Source organism: Myotis myotis, unplaced genomic scaffold (genome assembly GCF_014108235.1).
Source record: "Myotis myotis isolate mMyoMyo1 unplaced genomic scaffold, mMyoMyo1.p scaffold_m19_p_5, whole genome shotgun sequence".
Classification (NCBI taxonomy): Eukaryota; Metazoa; Chordata; class Mammalia; order Chiroptera; family Vespertilionidae; genus Myotis; species Myotis myotis.
Window position 1 is genome coordinate 9,808,377 of NW_023416357.1, and position 26,938 is coordinate 9,835,314.

At 42.9% G+C, this 26,938-nt stretch overlaps 2 protein-coding genes across 11 annotated transcripts in view; one reads left to right on the forward strand and one right to left on the reverse strand.

Moving 5' to 3' along the window:
• CCDC152 (coiled-coil domain containing 152) overlaps nt 1-10,118 on the forward strand; it is a 26,239-nt gene extending 16,121 nt beyond the window's left edge. For all 7 annotated transcript variants that reach the window (XM_036308617.1, XM_036308622.1, XM_036308619.1 and 4 more), the window contains 4 exons: nt 2,246-2,348; nt 6,693-6,820; nt 9,162-9,245; nt 9,831-10,118. In XM_036308617.1, coding sequence (XP_036164510.1) covers nt 2,246-2,348; nt 6,693-6,820; nt 9,162-9,245; nt 9,831-9,953 — 438 coding nt within the window. In that variant the 3' untranslated portion in view covers nt 9,954-10,118. The remainder of the gene's footprint in view (nt 1-2,245; nt 2,349-6,692; nt 6,821-9,161; nt 9,246-9,830) is intronic.
• On the reverse strand, nt 10,070-18,655 carry LOC118655985 (selenoprotein P). 4 transcript variants are annotated; one of them, XM_036308613.1, is made up of 6 exons: nt 18,517-18,652; nt 16,584-16,587; nt 14,949-15,164; nt 13,953-14,165; nt 12,399-12,516; nt 10,070-11,518 (listed from the first exon to the last, which is right to left on the reverse strand). In XM_036308613.1, exons 3-6 carry the CDS (start codon nt 15,149-15,151, stop codon nt 10,898-10,900), a joined length of 1,155 nt encoding a protein of 384 aa, XP_036164506.1. In that variant the 5' UTR covers nt 15,152-15,164; nt 16,584-16,587; nt 18,517-18,652; the 3' UTR covers nt 10,070-10,897. The 4 variants fall into 4 exon arrangements, with proteins under 4 accessions (XP_036164506.1, XP_036164505.1, XP_036164507.1 ...); XM_036308612.1 differs by lacking the exon at nt 16,584-16,587 and having other exon boundaries at nt 18,517-18,655; XM_036308614.1 differs by lacking the exons at nt 16,584-16,587; nt 18,517-18,652 and adding an exon at nt 17,957-18,203.
• Between the last annotated feature and the right edge of the window lie 8,283 nt (nt 18,656-26,938).

The following is a 26,938-nucleotide window of genomic DNA, read 5'->3' on the forward strand; positions in this document are numbered from 1 at the left end:
CAGATGGCAAAGTCAATGGGGAATGAAAAGATAGATAGGTTTGTCTCTTGTTTCTCAGAGCAGTAACTGCTTAGTGCACCCAGTTGAGTCAGGAGTAGTTTATGAAAACCACTCAGTAGTTGCCCACTTTGGAACCTAGATACGTGCATATGAGGAATGGCAATTCATGAGATTCACCCAAATTCACCTGTATAGCTTTAATCAAAGTCAGTGTTTGGATAGGTTTGGCCATTCCTGCAAATTGCCTGGCAGGGTAAGTATCACAGTATGAATCTGGACTATATCCCCTTGAACTTATGTAACCTGGACAGATGTGCCTCTATGTTTAATCATAGCCATCTAAGCCAGGAGAGCTGGACTTTTTTACCTCTTCAGTATCACTGAATATCTATGAAAAGCTGTGAACCCTCTCTGAGGAGAAAGTTCATCAGTACATATGCACACATACCTATAATAATAAAAGCATGATATGCCAATTAGACTGGACATCCTCCCGACGGCCTTCTGGACGAAGCCTGGGCTGCGAGAGAAGCCCAGGTCCCAGGTGCCTGCCGGCGGCCGGAGGGAAGCCCGGGTCCTGGGTGCCAGAGGGCAGCCAGTGTCAGAAGCCTGGGGAAGGAAGGCCTACTCTTGCACAAATTTCATGCATCGGGCCTCTAAGCCTATATAATAAAAGGCTAATATGCAAATCGACCGAACAGTGGAATGACTGATGGCTATGATGCGCACTGACCACCAGGGGGAAGATTATCAATGCAGGAGCTGCTCCCTGGTGGTCATTGCACTCCCACAGGGGGAGCACTGCTCAGCTAGAAGCCGGGTTCATAGCTGGTGAGCACAGTGGCGGTGGCAGGAGCCTCTCCTGCCTCCACAGCAGCACTAAGGATGCCCTACTGATGGTTTAGGCCTGTGGGGAGCGGTTCTAAGCCATCAGTTGGACATCTCCCAAGGGCTCCCGGACTGTGAGAGGGCACAGGCTGGGCTGAGGGGAACCCCCCAAGTGCATGAATTTCATGCACTGGGCCTCTAGTATATGTATAATTTTACATACAATTTCAGGAAGTTAATGGATCCTCAAAAGCCCATTTACTGGGTCTAAGCTAAGAATTTCTCACGTAATTTTTTAAATTTATCTTTATTGTTGAAAGTATTGCAGACATCCCCCCTTTTTTCCCATTGATTCCCTCCACCCTGTACCTGCTCCTTCCAGGCCTTCACTATTGTCTGTATTTATGAGTTATGCACATATGTTCTTTGGTTAATCATTTCCCACTCCCACTCCCACTCCCACCCCTGCCTCCCCTCTGAGATTCGTTCTGACTTAATTTTTGTTGGCACTCTCATTCATTCAACAAATATATATCAGCAGAGAGACACTAGGAGGCAGACATACAACAGTGATTCAAAGCGAAGCCCCTGTCTCATAGTGTTCAGAGGCTTTTCTTGACCGCTTGCCTTCATTGCTGTCTCTTTCTTACTACCTTCTTCACTGTTCTTCCCACTGTCCTTTCCTCTGCCTACATCTTGGGCCTGTGAGTGATTTCTTTATGTGGGGACATCCCACTGAGAAAATTGTGAATTTTATCTTTGGGGACTTTCTCTTTCGAGGCCTACTTAATGCCCCTCTCCACATTAGCATAATATGCTCCCACAACCTAGGAAGCAAATCTCAGGCACCTGCTGAGCACGGCTCAAATCCCAAACCCATCCTATTCTAGCCTCCTTTATAAAGCTCTTTACGATGGGTAATGCTTACTCTCCTTCTGGGAATTAGGGATGTTTGTATAATTTTTAGATACTGAAGTTCATCCCACATTCATAAGGATTCATCCTACTTTAGGGAAAGCTGGTTGTCTATTGAATAGGGAAAGCTGGTTGTCTATTTATTTTATTTTATCATTGGCTCTGAAGTATAACTTTGGCTTTTATTGGACCTATTTTAGTGCTGTCATGGTGTTTGTTCATAAAATGAAACAAAATGTTTCAAGCATCTATGAAATGCGCAACACTAGTGATGAGTACTCAGAAAGCAAAAGTAAAAAGACATTGTCTCTAGATGGCCTCTGTCTCCTCGGACCAGAAATTGGTCCTTCTGAAAGCTGATTGAAACTGAACAATATCTTTCCCTTCTAGATATGATTACATATCAAAAATTAATATAAAATTTGACAATTTTACCTTTCTAATTAATCAAAAGTAGCATGCACATATTTAAATTGAAGAATGAATATATTTTAATCTTTAGGAATATAAGAATAGCGTTGCCAAACTTATAAGTGAAATGAAAATCAAAGAGGAAGGACATAAGACAGAATTAAGGAAACTTTACCAGGATATGCAGAAAAAAGGTAAGTTTTTATTTTTAATTTACTGAATTCTAAGATATCATAAAACAATTCAAATGCATATATTAATTTTTATTGAGTGAACACTGCCTTGATGTATTTTAATTTAGGTTTTGTACCTAAATTATGTGATATAAATTACAACATGTCTAAATTGGATTCATGGTGTTTACACTTAATATTATTTTCTATGAAACAATGTATAAAATTAATATAAAATGTATAATTTATAACTTTGATATTTATATACTCAGCATATTGAATATCATTTCACTAATGAAATTTTCTACCTTCAGTAAAGCAAATCTTATGAGCCTATGTTGAGAGTTAAGTAGTTTCATAAGGGTGTTAAAAGTCTTTCCTTTTTAAAATTTATTTTGTTTTATTTTATTTTTCTTTATTGATTAAGGTATTACATATGTGTCCTTATCCCCCCATTGCCCCCCAACCCCACACACACTCGTGCCCTCACCCCCCTGGTGTCTGTGTCCATTGGTGATGCTTATATGCATGCATACAAGTCCTTTGGTTGATCTCTCCCATGTACCCCACCCTCTTCTACCTTCCCTCTGAGGTTTGACAGTCTGATCAATGCTTCTCTGTCTCTGGATCTGTTTTTGTTCATTATTTTATGTTGTTCATTCTTAATGAGACCTTATTTATGTACATTATGCAAAAATCAACTTGAAATAGATGACTGATGTAAATGTAAACCTGCATCTATAAAACTGCAGAAAGAGTGCATAGAAGATTATCTTTGCAACCTTGAGTTAGGTACAACTTCTTGGAAAGAAACAAAAAGCACAAATAATAAAGAAAAAAATTCTAAATTGAACTTCATCAAAATTATTTATTTCTGTCTTTCAACACTGTTAGCAAGATGAAAAGACAGGCCATAGACTGGGAAATAATACTTGCAAATGCATACCTGCTAAAGGACTTATATCCAAAATTTTAAAAAAGCGCTAACAACTCAATAATAAGCCACACAACCCAATAAAAAAATGGGCAAAAGCCCTGGCTGGTTTGGCTCACTGGATGGAGCGTCGGCCTGGGGACTGGGGGGTCCCGGGTTTGATTCCGGTCAGGGGCATGTGCCTTGGTTGGGGGCACATCCCCAGTGCGGGGGGTGCAGGAGGCAGCTGATCGATGCTTCTCTCTCATGAATGTTTCTGGCTCACTGTCCCTCTCCCTTCCTCTCTGTAAAAAATCAATAAAATATATTTTTAAAAAAAAATGGGCAAAATATTTGAACAACACTTCCCCCAAGATATACAGATGGAAAATAAGCATTGAAAGCATGTTCAACATAATTAGTAAGCAGCAAAATGCAAATTAAAACTATAATGAGATACCACTTTGAACCTTTAGAAATACTAAAATGTATATATATATGTATATGGAGCTACTGGAACTCTGAGTCCTTATTGGTGGAACTATAACATTAAACAGCCACTTTAAGCATACAATTTCTTCTGGCCCTCCAAGAAGCAGATAATTTTAAAAATCTCTATATGTTTGTAAATTATTTCTGAATAACCTGTGGATCAAAGTAGAAATCCTAAAGGGTTTTTAACTGAATTATACAGACTACATTTCAAAACTGTGGCCCAGCCCATGTGGCTCAGTAGTTGAGCATCAACCCATGAACCAGAGGTCACAGTTGGATGCTTGGTCAGGGCACATGCCCAGGTTGCAGCTCAATTCCCAGTAGGGGGTATGCAGGAGGCAGCTGATCAATGTTTCTCTCTCATCATTGATGTTTCTATTTCTCTCTCCCTCTCCCTTCCTTTCTCTCTAAAAAATCAATTTTAAAATATTTAAAAAAAAAACTGTGGGCACAGATAAAGCTGTGTTTATGGGTATATTTATAGGCTTAAATACAAATATTGGAAAATGTTTAAATCAATTATCTAAATACCTATATCAAGAAGTTAGGAGGGAAATATCAAACTAAGCCTGAAGAAATTAGAAGGAAGTCAGATATTACTGAAATTACAAATACATACATAAAGATAAAGAATCATATCCAAAAAATTTTGAAAAAAAAAACTAATGAAATTGATTAACTCCCATCTAGACTGATCAAGAAAAAAATGGAGCAAGTCCAATTAATCAATATCAGAAATGACAGAGAAAATAATTTTAAACTTTAAAAATTGAATGAACTCCATAATTAACTGTATAAGCAAACATCTTTATGTTAATAAATTTGAAATTTTTGTTGAGTTAGACATTTTTGAAGAATCAAAAGCACACCAGAGGAAATAGAACATCTGAATTGTTCTGTCTCCATTAAAGAAATTAAATCTATAATACTTTTCCCACAAAGAAAACCTCCAGGCTCAGATGGCTTTCCTGGTGAAATTCTACCAAACATCCAGGAAAAGTAATGCCAACATTACACAAACCCTTGCAGAGGATGAACAAACAAAAGAAAGGGAACATTTTCCAGTTCATTTCATAAGGCCAACAGAATCTTGATAACAAAAGCTTTCAGGGTAATCCTATATAATAAAAGGCTAATATGCAAATAGACCAAACAGCAGAACAACCGAACAACTGGTCGCTATGACATGCGCTGACCAACAGGGGGCATGTGTGGAACATGGTGGGCGTCAGCAGCAGGCGGCAGAGTGTGGAACATGGTGGGTGATGGCCACAGTGGGATGGTGGGGCAGGTGAGCAGGGACGCCAGACCAAGGCATGGCGCCAATCGTTGTCATTGGGGCGAGCCTCTGGTGGTTACTGAAAATTCTTTTGTCCCACGTGCCGTGGTCCCTCCTGGCAGTCACACCTGCTGCCGGCACCAGAGCTGCCACTCACACCTGCTGCCAGCGCCTGGTGCCAGCCCCGATTGCTCAGTGCCATCAACCGAGTGGCAGTGGGTATAAGCGGCAGCTGCCTACCCCAATTTCCCCTGAGGGATTCTCCACCTCCCCCTGCTCCTGAAGGACATTCGGGGCAGCAGCCGCCGCTTGCACCATCAGTGGGTGCGAGCGGGGCCGGTGCCATCAGCACATGGGAGCTACAATGGCAGAGAGGGGACCTGGGCCCGCAGCCAGAGGATCCGGGCGGGGGCGCAGAGGATGGGCCAAGACTGCCCCTGTGCCCACCTCAGCCTCGCAGCCCACAGTTCCTTTCAAGGTGCACAAATTCGTGCACTGGGCCCCTAGTTGTGATAAAGAAAACCACACACCTGTTCTCTAATATAGTGTCTGAAGATGGACCCATTTCATGTTGTAATCACAGCTTCTATGCATTGTGTCTGCAGCAGTGCTGCCTCCAGGCACATACTGAGTACAGACTGAGACCAGGTGGAGTTTGGGTAGCTAAATATATTCTTATGGGCTTTGCCTCACCCCAGGCTAAGATGGGGCCTTAGTGCTAGGCCCTGCTCCTAAATCCTGAATATGGGTAAGGCTGACTGCTGAAGATAGGAAAAGAGCCTCTAACAAAGAGAAGATCAACTCGGAGACATACAGAGGGGGAGACATGGGAAATGCTAGGGAATCATAGCTCACTTCCTACCTTTTCTTTGCACTATACAGAGAGGTTCAGCAAGAGAAAGGCCAAAACCTGTGGGTAGGCCTTGAATTGTCCCGCTGGGGCAATGGGAAGTGGTTGAAAGCTTTTGACACAGTGATGGCCATGCTTAGAAGTACACTTTAGGAAGACTAGCCTGGCAACAGTGTTTAGAGAGAGAGCTAGTGATAGAGAGTCTACTCTAGACACAGAGTTCAACTGAGGAAAAGTGAGGCCTGAAACTAAATAGGTCGTGGGTTCATTGTGGATGGAGGCCCCTTATCTGGGGGACTTGTTTTAGACTAATGGACTCTTTCCTTTCTCCCTAAAGTCGAAAAGTTGAGGTTCCCATCTTGGATGGTACGGTATTATTTATAGGAATAGGGAAATTCAGAGAAGAGAAGATTTGATGAAAAATAAAAATATGATGTGAATGTCAGAGGCCACTTATAGGGAACAGAGTATAGCAGGTGCTTGGCGTGTCATCCAGGAATTTGGGGCCTTTCGACCTAGGAGTCTGGGCTTTGTTTCCGTCTTAACCACTGACCTCCTCTTTAATCTGTAGGCCATTGTTGCTTAAGGGTACAAATCAGTTTATTTATTTAAAAAGCATTCAATGGGTGACTTCTATGTTTCAAGCATTTGGCAAAGGCTTGTCAAAAATATCTAAAAGGTATGCTGCACATAAACAGTTTCTAAAATACTGTGTGTTTTTTAATAAAATTTACTTTCTCGTGTATCATTTAAAATACTAAAACTATAAGCTTATAAGATTGTTTAAATTTTAAAGTTAATTAATTTTATTTACTTTGTTTTATTCAGTCGAATTAAATGAAGAAAAGAATAAAGAACTGGTAGAGAAAATGGAGATGGAAATTTCAGAGTTAAATGCAAAGTTAAAAATTCAAGAGAAGGAAAAACAAACTGAAATAATCAAACTACAGCTAGAGGTAAATGTTTAAGACTTCTACATTTGAGGATCCCTTAATTTAGACTGTACTTTGGGCATTTTTTTATCACAGTGAGATAAATTCGGAAGTAGCATTCTCCGCAAATGTCAGCTATGCTGACATTCAACACTTGGCCTGAAGGTGGGGCTCTTCAGTCGTTCAAACGTCCTGGTTTCTAGAGAAGTATTGTTTCCTCTGAGGGGGTCAGGTAACTCAGGGATTACCTGCATTTTACAGCTGAGTCCAGGCAGGCTTCATAGGACTGTCCCCCTCGCCCCCAGTGGGGAGTGTCTCTAATCCTTGGTATTACTCTCGCCTCTGCAGAAATGGTGGAAACATGTAGAAATTCCTTTCTCTTAGGATCAAAAGAGACAAATGTCTCCTTAACAAATGTGTAGAATATCATAGAGGCAGACAAGCCAAACTTTTTTTATTTAAAGCGACTTCAAATAGGGCATCTGGAAGGCTGAGGTTCTAGTTCTTGACTGGAAAGCCCTTAAGTAGGTTCCTTAACCAGGTGTCAAAATATAAAGATACTGATATTTGACAACATATTTGTTCCTTAAAGCTTTTTCTAAATTTTACTAATCTCCCTTTCCATCATTTTTTATCACATTCCCCCATCCTGACTCCCACTTTACCTTATGGTGTCATAATTCACCATTAGTTAAGATGATTTACTTTCATGTTCCAGCTGGTTTGGTATCCTGGGGTTCTTGGTGAGGTACAGTGTTGAAACATGTATAATCATTAAGCAAAAGATGGCTCTGTTGACTTCAGAGGCTCTTGGTGGTTGCTACTGCCTTCCATCAAGTGAACCCACACACCACGGAAAGGCTGGATGGGCAGCTGAGACACAGAGGAACTGCTGTTAACTCCCACCCCTTGATTGGGGTGTGCATTTTATTTGCCATCTGGACCCTGTTAGCCCAAGTCTGTTGTGTGACTGACAGACAGAACTCTTCCTGCTGTTTATTTTCATCGTCGTGATCCATTTCTCTCCTCAAACCAGAACACAGTCTCACAGACAGTTTATTCTTAGTCCACAGGAAGGCTGCACTAAACTCAACCTGAAGGAAGAGTTATCATGGGAGATTTTGCCAAAAATATGGCCTGTAAGAATGACCTTACAAGAATTTTTTAAAAAACCTGATTCAGTTTAATGTCAAATTAGCAAGAGTTCAAACTAAATCAACAAAAGCAAATCCAAATTCTATTATTCCGTCTCAAAGTCTGTACAGAAGGGTATATGAGTTTTCTCTCATGACTATTAATTAGACGACATTTTTTTTACAAAAACACTTTGCCCAGCCGGCGTGGCTCAGTGGTTGAGCATCGACCTGTAAGCCAGAAGGTCACAGTTCGATTCCCCATTGGGGCACATGCCTGGATTGTGGGCTTGATCCTCAATGTGGGGCGTGCAGGAGGCAACCGATCAATGATTCTCTCTCATCATTGGTGTTTCTCTCTTTCCCTCTCCTTTCCTCTCTAAAGTCAATAAAAAAATATTTTTTTAAAAAAGCACTCAAAGTAATGTGAAACATTATCTCTCTTTAGGTTAACTAGATTCTCAACCCTCTTAACTAGATACTTAACCCTGCATGATAGAAACACCTGATATTCTAAGAAAAGATGATGCTAACCCCACCCAGAATCTCTAGGGTAGTGCCCAGTATTGGGTACTTTTAAAAAGCTCCCCAGGTAATCTTAGCATGCAGCCAGGGTTAATCTTGTTTGGGTGTTCTTTGCTCTATTTCTTAAAATAAAGACTTTTCTATCTTCTGTTACACCTCGAATATACTTAAACTAGAGGCCCGCTGCACAAATTTGTGCACCAGTGGGATCCCTCAGCCTAGCCTGCAGGATCGGGCTGAAACTGGCTCTCTGACATCCCCTGAGGGATCCTGGATTGTGAGAGGGTACAGACCAGGCCAAGGGACCCCACTGGTGCACGATTGGGGCAGGGGAGAGACGTGGGAGGTTGGCCAGCCAGGGAGGGACCACAGGAGGGCTCCAGGGCATGTCTGGCCCATCTCACTTAGTCCTGATAAGCCAGACCCCAGCAGCAAGCTAACACTAGCCAGAGTGTCTGCCCCCTGGTTGTCAGTGCACATCATAGTGAGCGGTTGAGCGGCCTTGGCATATCATTAGCATATTATGCTTTGATTGGTTGAACAGCTGACCGTTCTACTGGACACTTAGCATATTAGGCTTTTATTATATAGGATTACAGATTAAATGTCAAAGGATATAATGGATTGCATTTATATTTATGGAGACAGTTGTTTCTAATTGTTTAACTAGAATGTTCCCAATAACTTTCTTTTTAAACTTGATTCAGTTTGATGCCAAACTAGCAAGAGTTCAAACTAAACCAAAATCATATCCAGATTCTACTGTTTTGCCACAAAGTATCTACAGAAGGGTAAGTTTTTCTTCCATGCTTAAGAAAATAAAGTTTCTTAGTGTGTTTCCTTCCATAAAAGTTGTCAGTATTTACTAACAATATACTTAATACTTTTTCTTAAAATACATCACACAATCAGAAAGATTAGATTTTGAATAATCTTTAAAGGTCACTTTCAATTTAAACTCGTAAGTCTTAGTGGTTAATTAAAATACTAGAGAAGTCCTCTGACTCTGGATGGTCTAAGGAATTCTGTGATGTATTTTGAACTAATGTGGACTGACTTCTGAAGCTATTTCAGTACACAGTACATTTCTTTTTGTTCAACTCCTTCTTTATTTATGCTTTACAATTTCAAGTTCTCTAGGGAGAAGGGAACAAACTAAAACAAATGGTGCTAATGTGTATTTTTGCATCCTTATGCCAATTTTACCCCATTAAGTCCCACAAAAACAAAATTACACTTTTTGAAATGTAAGGTCTTTTTTGAATACCTACTTCTATTTAAACTAGAATTTTAGTTTTTGTTGTTGTTTTGTTGTTCCTTGTACTTAATCTTATCCTTTTTGGATTACAATAGCAAAATTTTTCTGCTTTATTTAGAAGCTTCAACATCTTCAAGAAGAAAAAAACAAGGAGATTGCAACTCTTCGTAACACCATTCGAGAACTGGAGCAGCGCCTCTCTGTTGGCAAGGATCCTCACCTTAAACGTAGACGGTTTTAAGGACAGCAGTAAATTCATTTGTTGCTATTTAACTCCTTTAAAAGCAGTTGAAAACTTTACTTCTGTTGTTAATATAATAAACTGCCTAAATAATAACAATGTAAGAGACAGCTTTAGACATTTTAAATTGAGTTTATTGAAATAAATCCACACTTTGGCCAACTATATACTGCATTCTTACTTAATAGTATTAACCATAACGGAGTTCAGGTTCATAGGACTTAGTTTACCTAGTGAACCATCATTGACTATGGAAATACTTGCTAAGCAATCAAGAGATAGACAACATTCTTTTCTCTTTCCCCCTATATCTTTCAAGAAAGGCATTCTCAAATCTTAAAGAGTTTGATACAATGCAAGGTAAAGAAAACAATAGATAAAGCCTTCTTTCATAGGTGATAATAAAATTTAAGATTTGAGTCTTAGATATAAAAAAGTATAAATGGATATTTAAAATGTAGTCAGTAGCAAGGTACTCATATGTTAAGTAGCAAGAATTCACTTCTTCCTTTAAAGGTATAATCAGTTAAAACTGTAAGATTGAAAAGACAAAGGTAACATTGTTTTGAGAATTAAGAAAAAATGGAAAGCATGTCTTTGTTGTTCTTCCTCCATTCTAAATTGCTAACTATCCAACAGGAACCCCTAGGTCATAGTTTATGTTCCTGTTCTCATTAATGCAAGTAGAATGCTGGAAAAAGAAAAAGAAAGACAGACTAACCAAGCACTGCAATCACCTTTCAGTTGCCCTCTAATGAAAAAAAAAAGGTTTGGGTCAAATTTTTCTTGGGCATAAATCTTAAAATTTGGAAGCCAATATAGTAGATTTCTTCATTTGCACAAATCCAATTCCTAACTTTTACCATTATTTATTAGGTAGTTTATAAATATGCTAATCGAAATTGTGTCTAGACTGACTTGGGAGTATATCCTAGTTTAGATATTTAGTTTGAAGGTCACTGTCACATTTCTGCCTCAGTTTTTCAGCTTCAGGTGTTGCTGGCTTCTGTGGGCTCGAGCTGACCTGCCTGTCAGGCCGCGGGAGGCAAGCGTCACTGTCAAGACTCAATGACGTTCTCCTCGGCCCAAAGCCCCAATCAGCTGCATAAAGAGGGGAGGGCTTCTCTACACTGTCAGGTGATTGCGGACCCTGTGTGCTCAAATACCAGATGGCGACAGTGTCAGCATCAGCTGCTAGCGGCTGACTCTGACTCTCTGGGCAACTTTCAGAGTAACTGATTTATACACCTCTTTCCTCAGAGTTTCTTCTGTGGAGAAGAGAGTGGTAAACTTTCACTTCCTGGCTCGTCTCAATGCACAGGGTGACCCTGTCTTTGGGGGCTCTTGAGCTTAAGGTGGTGGTGAAGACCTGGAAAAGGGACGCGCTCAGGCGCGTTTGGTGCCGCTGGCTGCTGGTCCTCCGAGAGCTGGGCCATGGGAATGTGCTGATGCCCATGCTTGTGATGGTGGTGGTGGTGGTGGTGGTGGTGTGGCTCCGGAGCCTCGGTGGTTTTGTTCACAGTAGGCAAAGATATGTTCTTACAGAAGTCTTCATCTTCCAGTGTCTGAAACAAATTCATCAATCACTCATCAACACGTGCATAGATTCAGCGTGAATGCCCGAAAAATGATTTGCAGGGCGACCATGAAACTCCAGCTAGTTCCCTAGGATGGAACTGGCTTTGTGTGTTGGGAAAGAAATCTCAGTAACGAGTAGAAAACGAATCCCATTTCAGAGTAAATGCCGTGATCCAACTGCAGGACGGCAGGCAGCCTAGACCGTGGGAAAAGCTGAACGCCTCGCGCCCTCGCTCCGTGAAGTCGTTCCCTGGGCCCCGCTCCAGGTCAGGCGACACACTGTGGTCGCGCTTTGCTGTCTCTATGCTCTTGCGTGAACCACGCTCAGGATTTTACACTGACGTGCCTTTATGTTGGCTGCGTTCTTGGAGCACTTACACTCTCACAGCATCATTTGCTGGTAACTGCAATATGTGATCTAAATCGTTTTTCATGCTCTAAACCAGAGGTTCTCAACCTGTGGGTCGCGACCCCTTTGGGGGTCAAACGACCCTTTCACAGGGGTCGCCTAAGACCATCGGAAAACACATATTGTTTTTGTGATTAATCACTATGCTTTATGTTCAATTTGTAACAATGAAATTGGGGGTCACCACAACATGAACTGTATTAAAGGGTCGTAGCATTAGGAAGGTTGAGAACCACTGCTCTAAACTCTAGACCAAAGCGGCAATATGGATCTTGAAAAGATATCTTAAAGAATAGGTCACATGACAGGGAGTGTGTGTGATGATAAAAATTACTGTTGCAGTTTCTTTTTAGTACACCAACAGTGACTAGCTAACTTGGTCAGGAAACATTAACTTATTTCGATAACTCCTTAAAGATCTCCTCTTTTCTCCCAGTAAAAATCATTGAGGAAAATACCGTGAGAGAGCAGTTTCCACATTTCTCTTCACAGTAAGCAATCTTAATGGCCTGCTCCACGAACGGGAACCCTAGGATGGAGAGAGGCAGGCCAAGGTGATACACAAGGCGGCCACACCTGGAAAAAAAGGACAAAGATGGCGTCATCACAGTGTTCTCTGTATCGTGCTCCTGCCCCAGCGCAGTTGGAAGAAGGCTGTGTAGGGCCAGGGGTCTCATAACTAAGACAGGTCGGACCTTCAGGAATGGTTCTTTGGCGGGACTCAAGCTTCCTGGCGCTCAGCCAGCTCAGGTCAGAGCAAGATGCAGTGAGTCTAACACTAGCTTTTAGAAATGTTACAGATATCTCGCTATAAGCAATATCAAAACTGTAGTCTAGTCATTGTGACTTGGTCAAATATAGTTTTGTAATTGACCTAAAAATTCTACCCATGCCCAAACCACTGACATCACAAATTAATCTCTGCAAATCATATGTGCTGCTCACAGCTGCTAAGGCAGCACGAAGTCCACACAAGAAGTCACAGCCTGACAAAACATCCTAGACTCTTGGTCAGTGGTCCATTTTCTTAAAAATAAATCTGAAGCAACAAAAACTTCACAATGAAAGACACAGTGTTACAACATTGGGCATGATCAGAAATGGTGGAGGTGAAATGCCCTTCTTGCACACATTTCACCCAGTATATACGATTCTCTGTGAATAGCAAATATTTATACTTTGCAGTAGAACTTTGAAGTCCTAAAAGGATGACATAATATTAAAAATATTTCAAGAAAGACCAAGGAGGACTTAGGCCTGGCCAAGTCTGGTTCACCATCTCTGAAGAACCAACAGGAAACACAGTGCCCACTAGGAATGTTAATAACATCCTAATATATGCACTGTTTTATTTGTTCATGGAATCAAAAGCAGATTCAATTATTATCCCTAAATAATTAACACAGTTTATAGTTCCAAAATTCAGGTATGCAGTCTTAAAAGTATTAATTAGATTAGAGATAAGCAAGTGGTCTGCAGAGTGTGGTTCTTTTTGTTTGTTTTCTTTATTTTTATTGTTGACACTATTACAAGATGTCCCCATCCCCCCTTGCCAACCTTCACCCAGCCCCTACCCCCACTTCCCTCTGGCCATGACCACACTGTTGTCTGTTGTCTGTGTCTATGGGTTATGCATATATGTTCTTTGGCTAATCCCTTCACCTTCTTTCATCCAGTCTCCCCAAAGTTATTCTCCTGCAATATTCTTAGATTAGAATTGCACGTGATATACAAATCGATCCTCATTTGTGTTTAACCAGAACACCAATTTACAGGGGGGAAATATAGTCAGTTTTCTTTAGTTCCCTACTGGGATAGTGAATTTTTTGTGAAAAAATTATTTCAAAAATATCAGAACCAAATATTTTAATGGGCTCACTTTGAAACTAAATATTTGGTAATAAAATAAAAGCAAGGGCCTTATCTCAAATCAATTTCTATTAAATTAAATACAAGCAGGCATCTTTAATTTCTGGTGTTGTACATGGGTGTATGTGTGTGTATGTACATACCTGTCATATATGAGGAAGTCATCTTTGTTTCCATTTAAGAGAGTCCAGACATCTGTTTGGCTTTCTTCTTGTTGATAAACAGGAATATGTTCTGAAACCGCATTTTTAAGAAGATTATATCTTAATCGAGAAGGGGGTCCTTGATGATTAACAACAACATAGGAGATGTTAGAAAAACCTTCTTTCTCCAGCTTTACTCGCAGGTCTTCCAAACTAAAATATTTGGGAAAAATACAAAAAAAAAAGATTAATCTCACTTAATTTTATTAGTGACTTATCTCTTCCTCCTCACTCTTCGTTTTCTACATGAAACATTCTTACTATGTTTTACTTACTCATACCCCTTCTATATAGTGTAAAGGACTAAAACTTTCATTTTTTAAATTATTTACTGAGCACTTGTGCCCAGTTAAAACCTTATGCTAAATGCTTACACAAACGTGAGTTCATTCTGTTCTCAAATTAATCCTATGAAGTGTATATTTTTAATCCATCTTACCAAGAATTCTACCCAGTCAATATCTGGCAAGTAACCCAACAAATATTTTTACACATATTTGTTATATAGATTTAACAAATGTATGTAAATATACATGCTTGTTCAATGACCCAAGACCTTTGTGGCAAGTCTAGTGTTTCTTCTACTCTGGTGAAGCCTTCATCTTTGCTTGCTACCCTGAAATGACTAAGGTATTTGCAGAGTACATTTCAGAACATTTCCATTACACAAGTAATACCTATGTAGGAGGACAGTATAAAATACAGGTCCACAAAAGGAAGAAAAAATTGTCACAGTCCCAGGAAAACCACTGTAAACATTTGGCGTATATCCTCCTATTCTTTTTTCTTCTAACATGTTCTATCCAAAGATGTATGGTTTTTCCAAAAATGTGATTTCATAAATATATTGTTTCTATTTTTATTTTACTTTATGTCTGTATTTAACAGTTTCCCTGAAGAAGGTCCAGACCCCAGACCCCAGCAAGTCCATCTTACCTAGAGGCCTGCCTGAGGCAGAAGGATCAGCTGGCTTGCAGAAGGGCGACCAGGACCACGGAGCCAGAGGAGCTCAGCATTGGGTCCTGCTCCCCGATGCTCCAGGCCGGAGGTGGCTTACAGAAGGGGCTTTGCCCCTGGCTCTCCGTGCCTCCCCAGGGGAGGAGACAGAGAGCCAGGGCGATCCCCAGGCTTCTCCACATTGCTGGGCTTGTCCTGAAAAAGAGAAGCGCTTTCTGTCATCTTCAGGGACGGCTTCGGTCCTCAGCAGGCATTTCTGTTAGTCCAGTATAACCCTCTTTCCTATAAATATGTAGCCCTGGGTCCCGTCGCCACGTTGTTGGGCTCATTATGTTGGACCTCCATGCACCAAATCTTCCTTGAAAGGTGAAAAGGTCAGCCAGAGGCAGGGTAGGGGTCCAAGGACCCCTGAACTGTCCAGCTTAGCGAGATGCTACAGGCAGCACGCCATGGAGATGTGCCTGAAAGGGAGCCAAGCCCACCTCCAGGAGACGGTGCGTGGGAAAGTTTGAGACTCTGCCGCCATAACTAAGTAACATTCTGTAACATGGTTTGATTTTTGAGATACACCAAGTTCTGATTGCTTCTTTCCACCCTTGACCAATCTAAGAAAGGAAAGGGTACACCGGGGATTCTGCACGGAAATGAACAGAGCATGAAACGGAGGTGGCTCACGGGAGGCCCTGAGCTCTTCAGGAGCAAACCTTCTCATTTGTAAATCTCTTGGGTATAGCTCCCTATTGTCGCTCCTGTTTCTAAAAGCCTAATGCTCGCCCTCGCCGGTTTGGCTCAGTGGGTGGAGCCTCGGCCTGCAAACTAAAAGGTCCCAGGTTCGATTCTGGTCAAGGGCACATGCCTGGGTTGTGGGCTCGATCCCCAGTGGGGGGCTTGCAGGAGGCAGCCGATCAATGATTCTCTCTCATTATTGATGTTTCTATCTCTCTCCCTCTTCCTTCCTCTCTGAAATCAATAAGAACATATTTTTTTTTAAAAAAAAAGCCTAATGCTCTGCCGATATTAAAGGATCTGAATGTCTTCAGATAGAAAGCTACCTGCCCAAACGTTACTTCCACATCCAAGATAAGTACGGACCAAGGAAAAAACCTTCCTGCGGAGAAATACTGCATAGCCCCTGCCCCCTGTGCCATTAAGACTCACGGAAATCTACACTCAATTAGTCTATTGGCTGCAGATACTTTCTGAAAGTTTCTGTGACTCGACGACACATTCTTGGGTAAAAAGTTGCCGTCTCTGAGTAGGAGAGTGAAATGCCTGCCTGGAACCATTCCCAGCGCTAGGGCTAGCTCTCAGCAGGCAGCTACAGATAAAACCGGTGACTGGTAGGAGGCGGTGAAGAGAAGAGGACACTCAGCCGAGAGGAGCAGAGCAAGAAAAAGCCACACCTGATCATTTCAGTGTAAGACTACGGAAAGAGACGGGGGCAGAATTCCAGAGCCAGGAAGCCAGTGCCTTTTCAGGAACAGACGTGGGATAAAAAAGAAAACCAGTTTGTATTTAAGGGGGAGGGAGGGAGAGAATTGGACGCTAATGATAAGTTTCCCAGAGTGAGCCCAAAATCAAGAGGCTAGGATCAGATGGATTGGGGCTCAGTGCACAGCTAGATATAGATGGGACTCATAGCACCTGGTTATCTTCCACATTATTTAACACCACAAAATTCCTACTTATATTTCATAATAAGAGCCTAGCTAAAGGAGGAGAGGGGTGGTTAAGAAAGAATAAATAATTTATTAAGGCCAACCCAACTAGTATAGCATTTTAAAAACTCTAATATTTAAAAAAGGAGAAGATATATCTAGATGAGATCTAGGGGATTCTTTAGTATAGTGTTTGTATTGATATAGTTATCCTTATTTTAGCTACCATTTATCGAGCATTTAAAACTGGATGCAGGAGTGCTGAGCAATTGCGTATATCATGTCAGTTCATCCTAACAACCACGTGAGCATTATTTTGCAGTTGAGGAAACCGTGGCGCAGAGGGAGTTTAGGCAGCTTGCCCACGTCCACACAGGCAGGAAGATCCCAGGAAGACTGGGCTCAAACCGGTTTGCTGAATCTAAAACCTGACCTCTTAGCTCCTGAGATTTGGGGTAGTTTGGAGGTAGGTCGCCTGTAATAACCACAGCAGCCAGGGCTTTTTGTTTGTTTGCCGATGCCCTAGAATGGCAAAGGGGGCATTAAAATCATGCAGGCCGTTTTGTTTCTTCCTGGGATGGCTAGTGTATCCCTACTGCCTAGAATCTAAACTCAGTCAATACAGAGCCTTCAGCATAAAGTCAGCTCTTGGCACTCTCACTTTTCCACAGCGCGTAATGTTCAAATGTTTGCATAATGAGTATAAATGAAAAGGCTATTTCACTCCTGTCCCTTATTTTGTTTTTTGATTAAAAAAAATAATAACTCAAGCCATCGGCAGAGGGTAGTGGATTAGAGTTCACACTTTCAGATTACCCTCTGTTGTTGTAACCGACAGGCTGTTCAACTGTGTTTAAGATCTTTTGTTTTTTTTTTACATAATAGACTTTTGATTATAATTACAGCTGTCAGACAGTTACATAAAAATAATGAAGATAAATAACCAAATTGGATTTACTGGCATCTGATCCAATAACAATTAGATCTTACTTATAAATGTCACTGATCTCACCACTTTCAATCACAAAACCTGATTTGCCGGCCACAGGCAGACCCACCTTGGTTAGAATTCCACATTAGAAGCCAGGATATCAGAATCTTCCACATTATTTAACACCACAAAATTCCTATTTATATTTCATAACAAGAGCCTAACTAAATGAGGAGAGGGGTGGTTAAGAAAGAATAAATAATTTATTAAGGTCAACCCAACTAGTATAACATTTTAAAAACTCTAATATTTAAAAAAGGAGTTTCCTATCCTCTTCCCTTGAACTTCGGATGGGCGTCCGCGGGCCCTTCCTCATTCACCTGAGAGCACCCACTCACCATTGAACTGCAAACTCTGTCCCAGGCACCGATCATGACATGCGTGCGAGTACCTCTTGCAGGGGTGACTATTCCTGCACAGTGGACCAAACCTGCTCTCCCTTCCTTTTTCTCTCTTTTCTCCAACTGCTCACAATATCCCGGACATTCCTAATCCCTGTAGAATGGCCTCTGCTCTTCAACTCTGTGGGCTATTTTTGCCCTTCGAGTCCTCACTCTGAATTTCAGCGGGAAGTACTTAAGCTTGAACATGCAAAGTTGCCCCTAGAACATCACCGCTTTTGCGGTCAAAGTGTCCAGTTTCTCCCCCTCCCCTGCTCCCACCTGCAAGCTCAGCTGTGCCGAGCGGCAGAAACCCCAGCGACCAAGGTGCCCGCCACAGAACCACACCCGCCACACCCCGTGTAACAGGGCTGTATTCTCTTTCTTCTGTATTTTCTTTACCTACCTCTTCGTTTAAAACCTATTCTAAGAGGAAAGAAACGCTTCACCAGACTCAGAATCATCTTATTTACCAAACTGTAAAAGAATCCAGTGTGCAAAACAGAGTTCCTACTTACACAGCCCCTTCGAGGCCGACCTTCCTCTTTGCTCCGCAGCCGCTCCGCCAGGGCCCGCCAGAACCTCTGATATTTATAGTCCTGTTGTTTACCTCCCAGCACCTCCTCCTCCCTCTCCCCTCTCCCTCCCCCTTCCCGCCAGCCACAGTCTCAAGTCCACGCAGTCCCAAGTCCAGCTCCCTCGGCTGTGACCTTGTCAGCAGAGCACCGCCCTGAGCTGATCATTACAATCACCCCCAAAAGAAAGGATCAGGCACTGCCCTGAGCAACGTGGGGGCAACGTTTTTGGCAATTACTGATTTACTCCTTATCCTCTCTAGTCACCCCAGTATCTCGGATTGAATGGTACAGTCGGGGGCGGGAGGAAGGGCTAAGGGGAAAGAGGGCGTCCAAGTGTTTTTTTTTCCAAACTATCACAGGGAAAAACATGTGCTGAGCCAGCAAGTTAAGCTACTGCTTTAGAAAAAGAGGAAAAGAAAAAAACAAAAAACCTTTTTTCCTTTTTGCTCTGTGGCTGCGAGCCTAACCCCAACTGTGCACTTTGTTAGAAAAGTCACCTGCTGTTTGAAGCCTCCGGGTCTCCTGCTGCTACTGAGCAGCTCGGATTGTTAGCTGTTTACCCTGGCCAGTTTGGCTCAGTGGCTAGAGCATTGGCCTGCGGACTGAAGGGTCCCGGGTTCCATTCTGGTAAAGGGCGCATGCCCAAGTTGCAGGCTCAGTCCCCAGTAGGGGGTGTGCAGAAGACAGCCAATCAATGATTCTTTCTCATCATTGATGTTTCTCTCTCTCTCTCTCTCTCTCTCTCTCTCTCTCTCTCGCTCTCTCTCGCTCTCTCTCTCTCTCTCTCCCTCTCCCTTCCTTTCTGAAATCAATAAAAATATATTTTAAACATAAAATAAAATAAATCAAATCAGTGTGGCTCTCACAGGATCTCTGCTCTTTTTCACTTAAGGAAAAGAACAAGAAAATAGGCCTCCTACCTGAGGGAAAGCAAGCCTCACTTCGCTTCCACACAAGTCCTACTCCCCGAAGACCTGTGTATCCCACAGGTCTAATGTAAAGTCTTTGCAAAAGAAGTACCATGCAAATAAATGTTAGTAGTGACAGTGGTTGGACATGGAAAAGGGTGTGGACATTTCAAAACATACAAATAAAGTGGAAATCCCTGCTCTCTCAGAAAGGGGCACATGCTGCCCCTTAGCCTGCGAGTGAGCACACGCGGCCGGTGAGGAGCAAGGACAAGCGGGGCGTCCCCGTCCCCGGGCAGCGGGCAGCAATGCTCTTCCGTCGGCCTCGCTTGGCACTCCCACCCGCTCCGGTCAAACAGACCCCTGCTGGCTGCTGAGTGTTGGCAAGGGCTGTACAAGGTGCAGGAAGTAAAAACTTAATTTCTCCCCAGAAAAAAAAAGCATATAGATGCATACTTGCTTTTCACAAAAATATTGTGCACAATTTTTGTGAAAAGCAGATAGTCACCCCTGTAGTTCACTTTCTTGACAAAATAGTCATATTGGGCCTGTCTGCAGCAGGAAACAGTATTCCACCATCACCTCCTCTCAGAAGGATCCCCTCCCATGTGCAGCCAGGGTTGTGTGTGCTGTCTCCCCAGACGGCAACAGAAGATGGGGGGGCTTGTGGTAGTTAAAGGGGATCCATTCTTAGCCTCTCCTATACCAGGAGCCCTGAGAGCAGACAGCATTTTTTTTTCCAGCTTTTTATTTTTTTATTTGCACAGTCAGCATTTTTTAAAGAAACAGAATTTTAAAACAAACATGCATTGGGTGTTAAATCAAATTACATTAAATCAAGCAAAAGCAAATAAAGATTTATTAGGGCCTTACACTAGGCCAGTGATGGCAAACCTATGACACGCGTGTCAGAGGTGACATGCGAACTCATTTTTTTGGTTGACTTTTCTTTGTTAAATGGCATTTAAATATATAAAATAAATATCAAAAATATAAATATTTGTTTTACTATGGTTGCAAATATCAAAAAATTTCTATATGTGACACGGCACCAGAGTTAAGTTAGGGTTTTTCAAAAGGTTCACCATCACTGCACTAAGCCCTTGTTCTCAAGGAACTCAAAAATCGAATAAAGTATGCAGACAAGTACGCAGAAACACATGCTGTAAAGCGTCTTAATATCTGGGATGACTGTGACACAAGGTTTCTCGGGACCTCGGAAATGAAAACAGGGATACTGTAACCAGCCTGGAGGCAGGGCCGGCGTGTTAGGCCAGCAAAGTGCATCAGGCACTTTATCTTCGGTTTGACCTCTAGCCTCAGGTCACCCTGCCACTGCCCACCGTGCTGTCTAGAAAGCTGTCCCGTTTCCCTTGTTATGGCTACAGTCCCAGGTTGCTCTAGCCACCACCACAATCTCACCTTACAACTATGACTCTCAACGTTGAACTTTATCTTAATGACCTCATCTCTTACAACTTCCAGCCTGGAGCCAAGAACCTTTCTTCATACTGTCTCATCCTTTTCATTGGTCCCCAGAATGTTTACGCAGGCATGTAACCCATGTTTTTAATAAGCATTCTCTCCTTTTCATGGGTCTGAGGTGCTTCCCATGGAGAGCAGGCCCCTACAAATCTGTGAGTCCGTGATGTACTTCAGAGAGAGAGGGGCTCTGAACGGCAGTTTGATAAATCAGTTTATTAGCTACAGCAGGTGATAACACGGCATCGATCCATGAGCACCTCTGAAACACTGATGTCTCAAAATACGAGTGTTACTGCAACAGGAAGGGCCTGTGTAATATATTAATGCCCTGGGCTTGATTGTTAGGTGGTGTTTTACATGCAAAGGGAAATGAAGACTTTCCCACTATCTTGGGCAGTAGTGCCTTTTGGCCTAACTTATTCTTTCTTCCCTTTGCATATGTCCAAGAATGTGCCCTGGACCTCATCCTAAGCATTGTACCAGATATAGTATTGCTTGGGCATCCGTGTTGAAAGATATGCAAGGGACGCTTAGGAAAAAGCAAGATGTTCTCAAAGCGAACGCGATAAATAGGAACAATGGCCAAAGGAAGACTTGGGAACAGCAGCTTGAGGAGATAAGGACTAATTGGGTCCTTGAAACTGAAGCCTGCTTTGAAGGGAGCTTTTCTTCCAGCTCACAAGCTCTCAGATCTGAGGGCTGTTGCATAGATCAATCAGAAAGGCACTTCAGGAGGGAGCCTAATCCTGTGCCAGACTTCACGCGGGGCTGAGCCCATGCAGAGAGGAGCAAACATCAGAGGGATTTTTTGCTGGAAATGGGATGTTACTAATTTTTTAAAAGGAAACATGTCCAACGCTAGTGCCCTCAGCTCCTCATGGAACACAGTGTTGACACCAACGTGCAAGAAGCATGTGGGGGCATCAAATGACCCCCAAACGACATTGATCCCCGAATTACTGAAACACCCACCTTTATAGTGTGCCATCTGTGTTTTGACCTACAGCAACACCAGGTGCACATGTGAGTATGTTAACAGTTTGCTAATTGGTAGAAGAATTTTGACAATTTCCTTAATAAAACAGTTGTTAGTTTTTAAAAAAAAACAATGATAGTAATATTAACAATTTTTTAAAAAAAACAGCCATTGCTTGCCCTAGCAGGTTTAGCTCAGTGGATAGAGCATCGGCCTGTAGACTGAAAGGTCGCGGTTCGATTCCAGTCAGGGCACATGCCCGGGTTGCAGGCTCAATCCCCAGTAGGGGACGTGCAGGGGGCAGCCAATCAATGGTTCTCATCATTGATGTTTCTATCTCTCTCTCCTCCTTTCCTCTCTGAAATCAATAAAAATATATATAACAAAAATAAAACAGTCATTGCTTGAAAAAATAAAGAATACAATACTTCAGGCAACTTTAATGTATTTAAACTAACACTGAATTGTTAACATTAGGATGACATTTTAAGAATTGCCTATCTTAAAAATCAATGTTCTATTAACTTTTTAAGTTGTCCTTAAAAGTATCAGTACCAGAGCTTCATTAATTGTTTAAGCCTTGGGGAAGTTCTTTCGCACATTTTAGAGCTGAGTCCACCTGGCGCTTTGTAGCTGCATTTGGGCTCGAGCACACACAGCTGCTGTGCTTAGGGAGGGCCTCAGGGGTTTCCTTTAGTCCGGTGCCGCCACAGGAGACAGACAGAGTGTGGACAGTGGGATCCTGGCTCGCACCATCTGCCCTGCACTGCAGGTAGGCTGCATCCCACCTCCGCAAGTTCATGTCATAGTTCACCAGCACGGAACTAAATGTGTGGCTTTGATCAGGAACTCGTTACGTAGGCTTAATGATTTTTAGAAAACTGGTTTCCGAGAAAGAATACTTCTGGCAAATCTTGCACCATTGTTCAGATTGGTATTCGGAGTGGGTTTCGTGGAATTTCTCCCTAAGTGTCCCCATCAGTTTTCCCCAAATCTAAAATGGAATGCGTGTATTTCCCTCTTGTTCCTAATCTTGTATTTTCTAATAAGTGCCGCTCACCCATCATACTTTTCATGTCCTGGTGAATTGGCTAGCCCGGCAGGCAGTTCAGGGTTCCTGGCGGTAGGCCTGACCAGATTGGCTCAAAGCTTCAGGAGACACTGAAGTCAAAGGACCCTATAAAGCTGAAACCTGAGAGCTGAGGTTTGTAAAAGCCCAAATAAGTCAACAACTAAGAGGAACCTGTGGTGGGGCTCCGCAAACCAGGTATGGGACTGGGGGAAAGGAACCGAGAGAGCTGGAAGTTTGGGATCAAAGCTCAGGGAGCCTGGCCACCTGGACGGGCCTAGTTGGCAGTCACTGGCTCTCACACACAACAGGGCAGTGCGAGAAGGAGCAGAGACAGGTGTCCCTGAGAAACACTGGGACAGGCTACCGCTGCCCTCAGTCCCATGGGGCTCCTGAGCCACAACCGCGGAGACGCACCGGGCAGTTTCATACAAATTCTTGGTTCTTGATAAGGATTTGCAAGAATGTGCAAATGAATAGTACATTTTTCCATAAGATGTAGAAAATTAGAAGTACAAATTCTGGAGTTAAAGAATTTCAGTGAAATCCCTGTGACATTCCTTATAGTCCAGAGGGTGATCCAAACCTAATAAAGCAAATCATTTGCTTGAAATCATTTTTATCTTGGCCATTTCTCGTGGTCCGAGCTGCCATGATGAGGCTCAGCTGAGTATTCCTGACCTCCCGTCTCCGAGACATGGAACACAGGTGTGTCTAAGGCAGGGGTGGGCAAACTTTTTGACTCGAGGGCCACAATGGGTTCTTAAACTGGACCGGAGGGCCGGAACAAAACCATGGATGGAGTGTTTGTGTGAACTAATATAAATTCAAAGTAAACATCATTACATAAAAGGGTACGGTCTTTTTTTTTTTAGTTTTATTCATTTGAAACGGGTCGGATCCGGCCCGCGGGCCGTAGTTTGCCCACGGCTGGTCTAAGGAGTTCCTTCTCAGAGCAGGTAATGCCTTAGACTCGCTGCTAAAACATTTACGCTCACTTTCCTCAGAGCTTAGAGAGCCTTCGGTTGTGTGTCCAGATGCCGTAGAAGAGAGAGGGTTTCATGGCTGAAACAGTTTCTCCAGAGCTACTCCTCCATCTCAGTGAAATCAATATCTCAAGACAGCCCAGCTAATTTTCTGGCGTCCTTAATTTGCCACTTCATTTTCCGTGTGTGGGCAACACTGAAAGGCCCTCTAGGAATCCTTTTGATGGTTTCTCAACACTGAAGTGTTTTCTGATAGAAACGTGAGGAAAATGTTATGAGATTTCTGATGGAATAACCAATTAAGTGTAAAAAGTTCAGACCAGGTAGCTTTATATAATGGTCACTGAGAGCAATTCAACTTTTCGAAAGAGGAAATCTGGTTTTAGTTTGTATCCCAAACTGTTGGAAAAGGATATACTGGGGGTCAATCAATGTAGTCTTCCCTGCATACTGTTTCACAACTACTTTTAATTTACTAATATGTCATGGACATCTTTCCAAGTCTTAGACAGCTTTCCATGTCAATGTGTAGAGAATTACCTCATTGTTTTTAAAACTTGCATGTTACTTCATTCATCTGAATCTCCAAACATGCCTGGACCCAACCTTGGCTGCTCCAGCTCCCGCCTTGGACTTGCCATAAATTGCGGGTTCTGGCTCTGTTCACATTTGGCATCTCCTAATGCACTAACCCTGCTCGTATTGTTAGCTAATTTGGCTTTGGCCTCTGGACAAGGTTTTTACTTCTTGACAACCTGTGCCTAGTTATGTCATCATTATTTCAATCTCGGGACTGAGGAGGCTCTGACCCTGAAGGCATAACCAGGCAGATGGAATGAACCCAAAGGACTTTTCCCTCCTTACGTCCTACCCCTCTCTGTATGACTGTCTCCCCTCACCCCTCTGGGTCAACACCATCCCCCCGCCCCTGATGCTTTCCATCTGCTCCCAGGTTCAAATCTAAGCACAGCGTTAGAAGTCCAGGCTCTGGAATCAGATTGCCTGCATTGGTGGCCAGCTTTTCTACTTATTAACTATATGACCTTGGGCAAGTTAGGTAACTCTCAATGTGTAGGTTTTCTCATGTGGGAAAGAGAATGATAGCAGTTCTCCGTGGAGGTGCTGCTAAGGAGGGGGCGGGAAGAGATTAACCAAAGAAGTTGTATGCATATGTGCATAACCCATGGACACAGACAATAGTGAAGGCCTGCAGCGGGGGCAGGAGCCAGGTGGAGAGGATCAGTGTGTGTGGCATCTGTAATACCTTCAACAATAAAGATAAATGTAAAAAATAAATAAGTCAAAATAAACAAGCCTCAAGTTCTCAGCCAATCCTGCAGCTGTGTGTCTAGACGACACAGTTCTGACCAATGGGATGGAGTGGGAGTCGGAACTTTGCTGGGACTCCCAGGGAAGTATTTCCTTCCATTTATCAGCACTGGGGTTCGGCCTCTCTGCTGGGGCGCCATCGAGATGCCGCAGGGACTCAGCACTTTGTAGCAGAAGATGGGAACCACCTGGCTCAGGTGCAGCGGGAACCTGGAGGGTTCCTCCAGCACCGTGGTCGGCAAACTGAGGCTCGCGAGCCACATGCGGCTCTTTGGCCCCTTGAGCGTGGCTCTTCCACAAAATACCACGTGCGGGCGCACATACAGTGTGATTGAAACCTCATGACCCATGAGCAGAAGCCGGTTTTCGGCCTGGGCGAGTCCATTTTGAAGAAGAGCTGTTGATATTTGGCTCTGATGATCATGAGTTTGCCGACCACTGCACCTGCGTCAGGTCAGCCCAGGCTCCTGCCCTGGATTCTTCCGTGAGAAAAAACAAGCCTCTGCTGGATGGTGCCACGCGGTCAGGTGTCCATTCACAGCTTTGTGGTTGTGATCGGAAAAGAGCACAGGGTCGCAAAGGCTTTTGTGATTTTGATTGGACTCGCATTGACTCTACAGACCCATTTGAGAGGAACTGCATTTTGCCAGCCATGGAGCAGGTATATAACTGCATTTATTCAGCTGCGCAGGTGTGCTTTAGTGCTTTTCCAATAAGGCGGCACTGAAATAAAAAGAAAATAGGTGTACGCACCCGGCACAATGCCCGACGTGGAAAGTGCTCACAGAACAGTAGCTGCTGCTGTTATTTCAAACCCCAGCTGAGTCCCAGTGGCTCTGGAGCCCAGCAGCCACTGCGAGACCTCCCTCCTCAAGGTGCCCTTCACACTTCATTTTACACAACCCACTGGGCACGTGTAAGCCTGAAGTCTCTCCTGCTGCTGTGGGACTTGGGGTTGTTGTTATTGAACTTGCATTTCCTAACTCTGCAGACGGACAATAAGCTGCAGGGACAAGTATGATGTTGCAAGGTCTTTCCACAGTGCTCAGCCCAGTTCTCTGCTTATGGCTGCTACTCAATAAACAGTGTGTGTTCAGGAACATTAGGCCGAATTTTGAAGCATTTGACAGGCTTTCTCACACTTCCTGTTGTTCTTGGAGGTCAGACTCATTAAAAGCAAGGAATTATCTAGATGGATTAAAAACAGCTGGGAGCTTTGATGATATCATGGTGATAAACTTCGTTTGCTTCAGCTTTTGACTACTGTGGAACTGATACTCTACCGATGGCAAGTTTTGAAAGGCTACTAACTCAACGTAGATTTTAACACTAGTACTAGCTGTGCATATGAACTTCCTTAGTTATTAAACAACACAGTATTCTAACAAGCTACTCTCACCAGGAATTGTTAATCCCCACCCAAGAGTATTTTTCCATTGATTTTTAGAGAAAGTAGAAGGGCGGGGGATCCAGTGATTGCCTCCTGCACGCACCCTGACCAGGGCCAGGGATCAAGCCTGTAACCAAGGTACGTGCCCTTGACCAGAATCGAACCCAGGACCCTTCAGTCCAAGGGCCAATACTCTATTCTCTGAGCCAAACCAGCTAG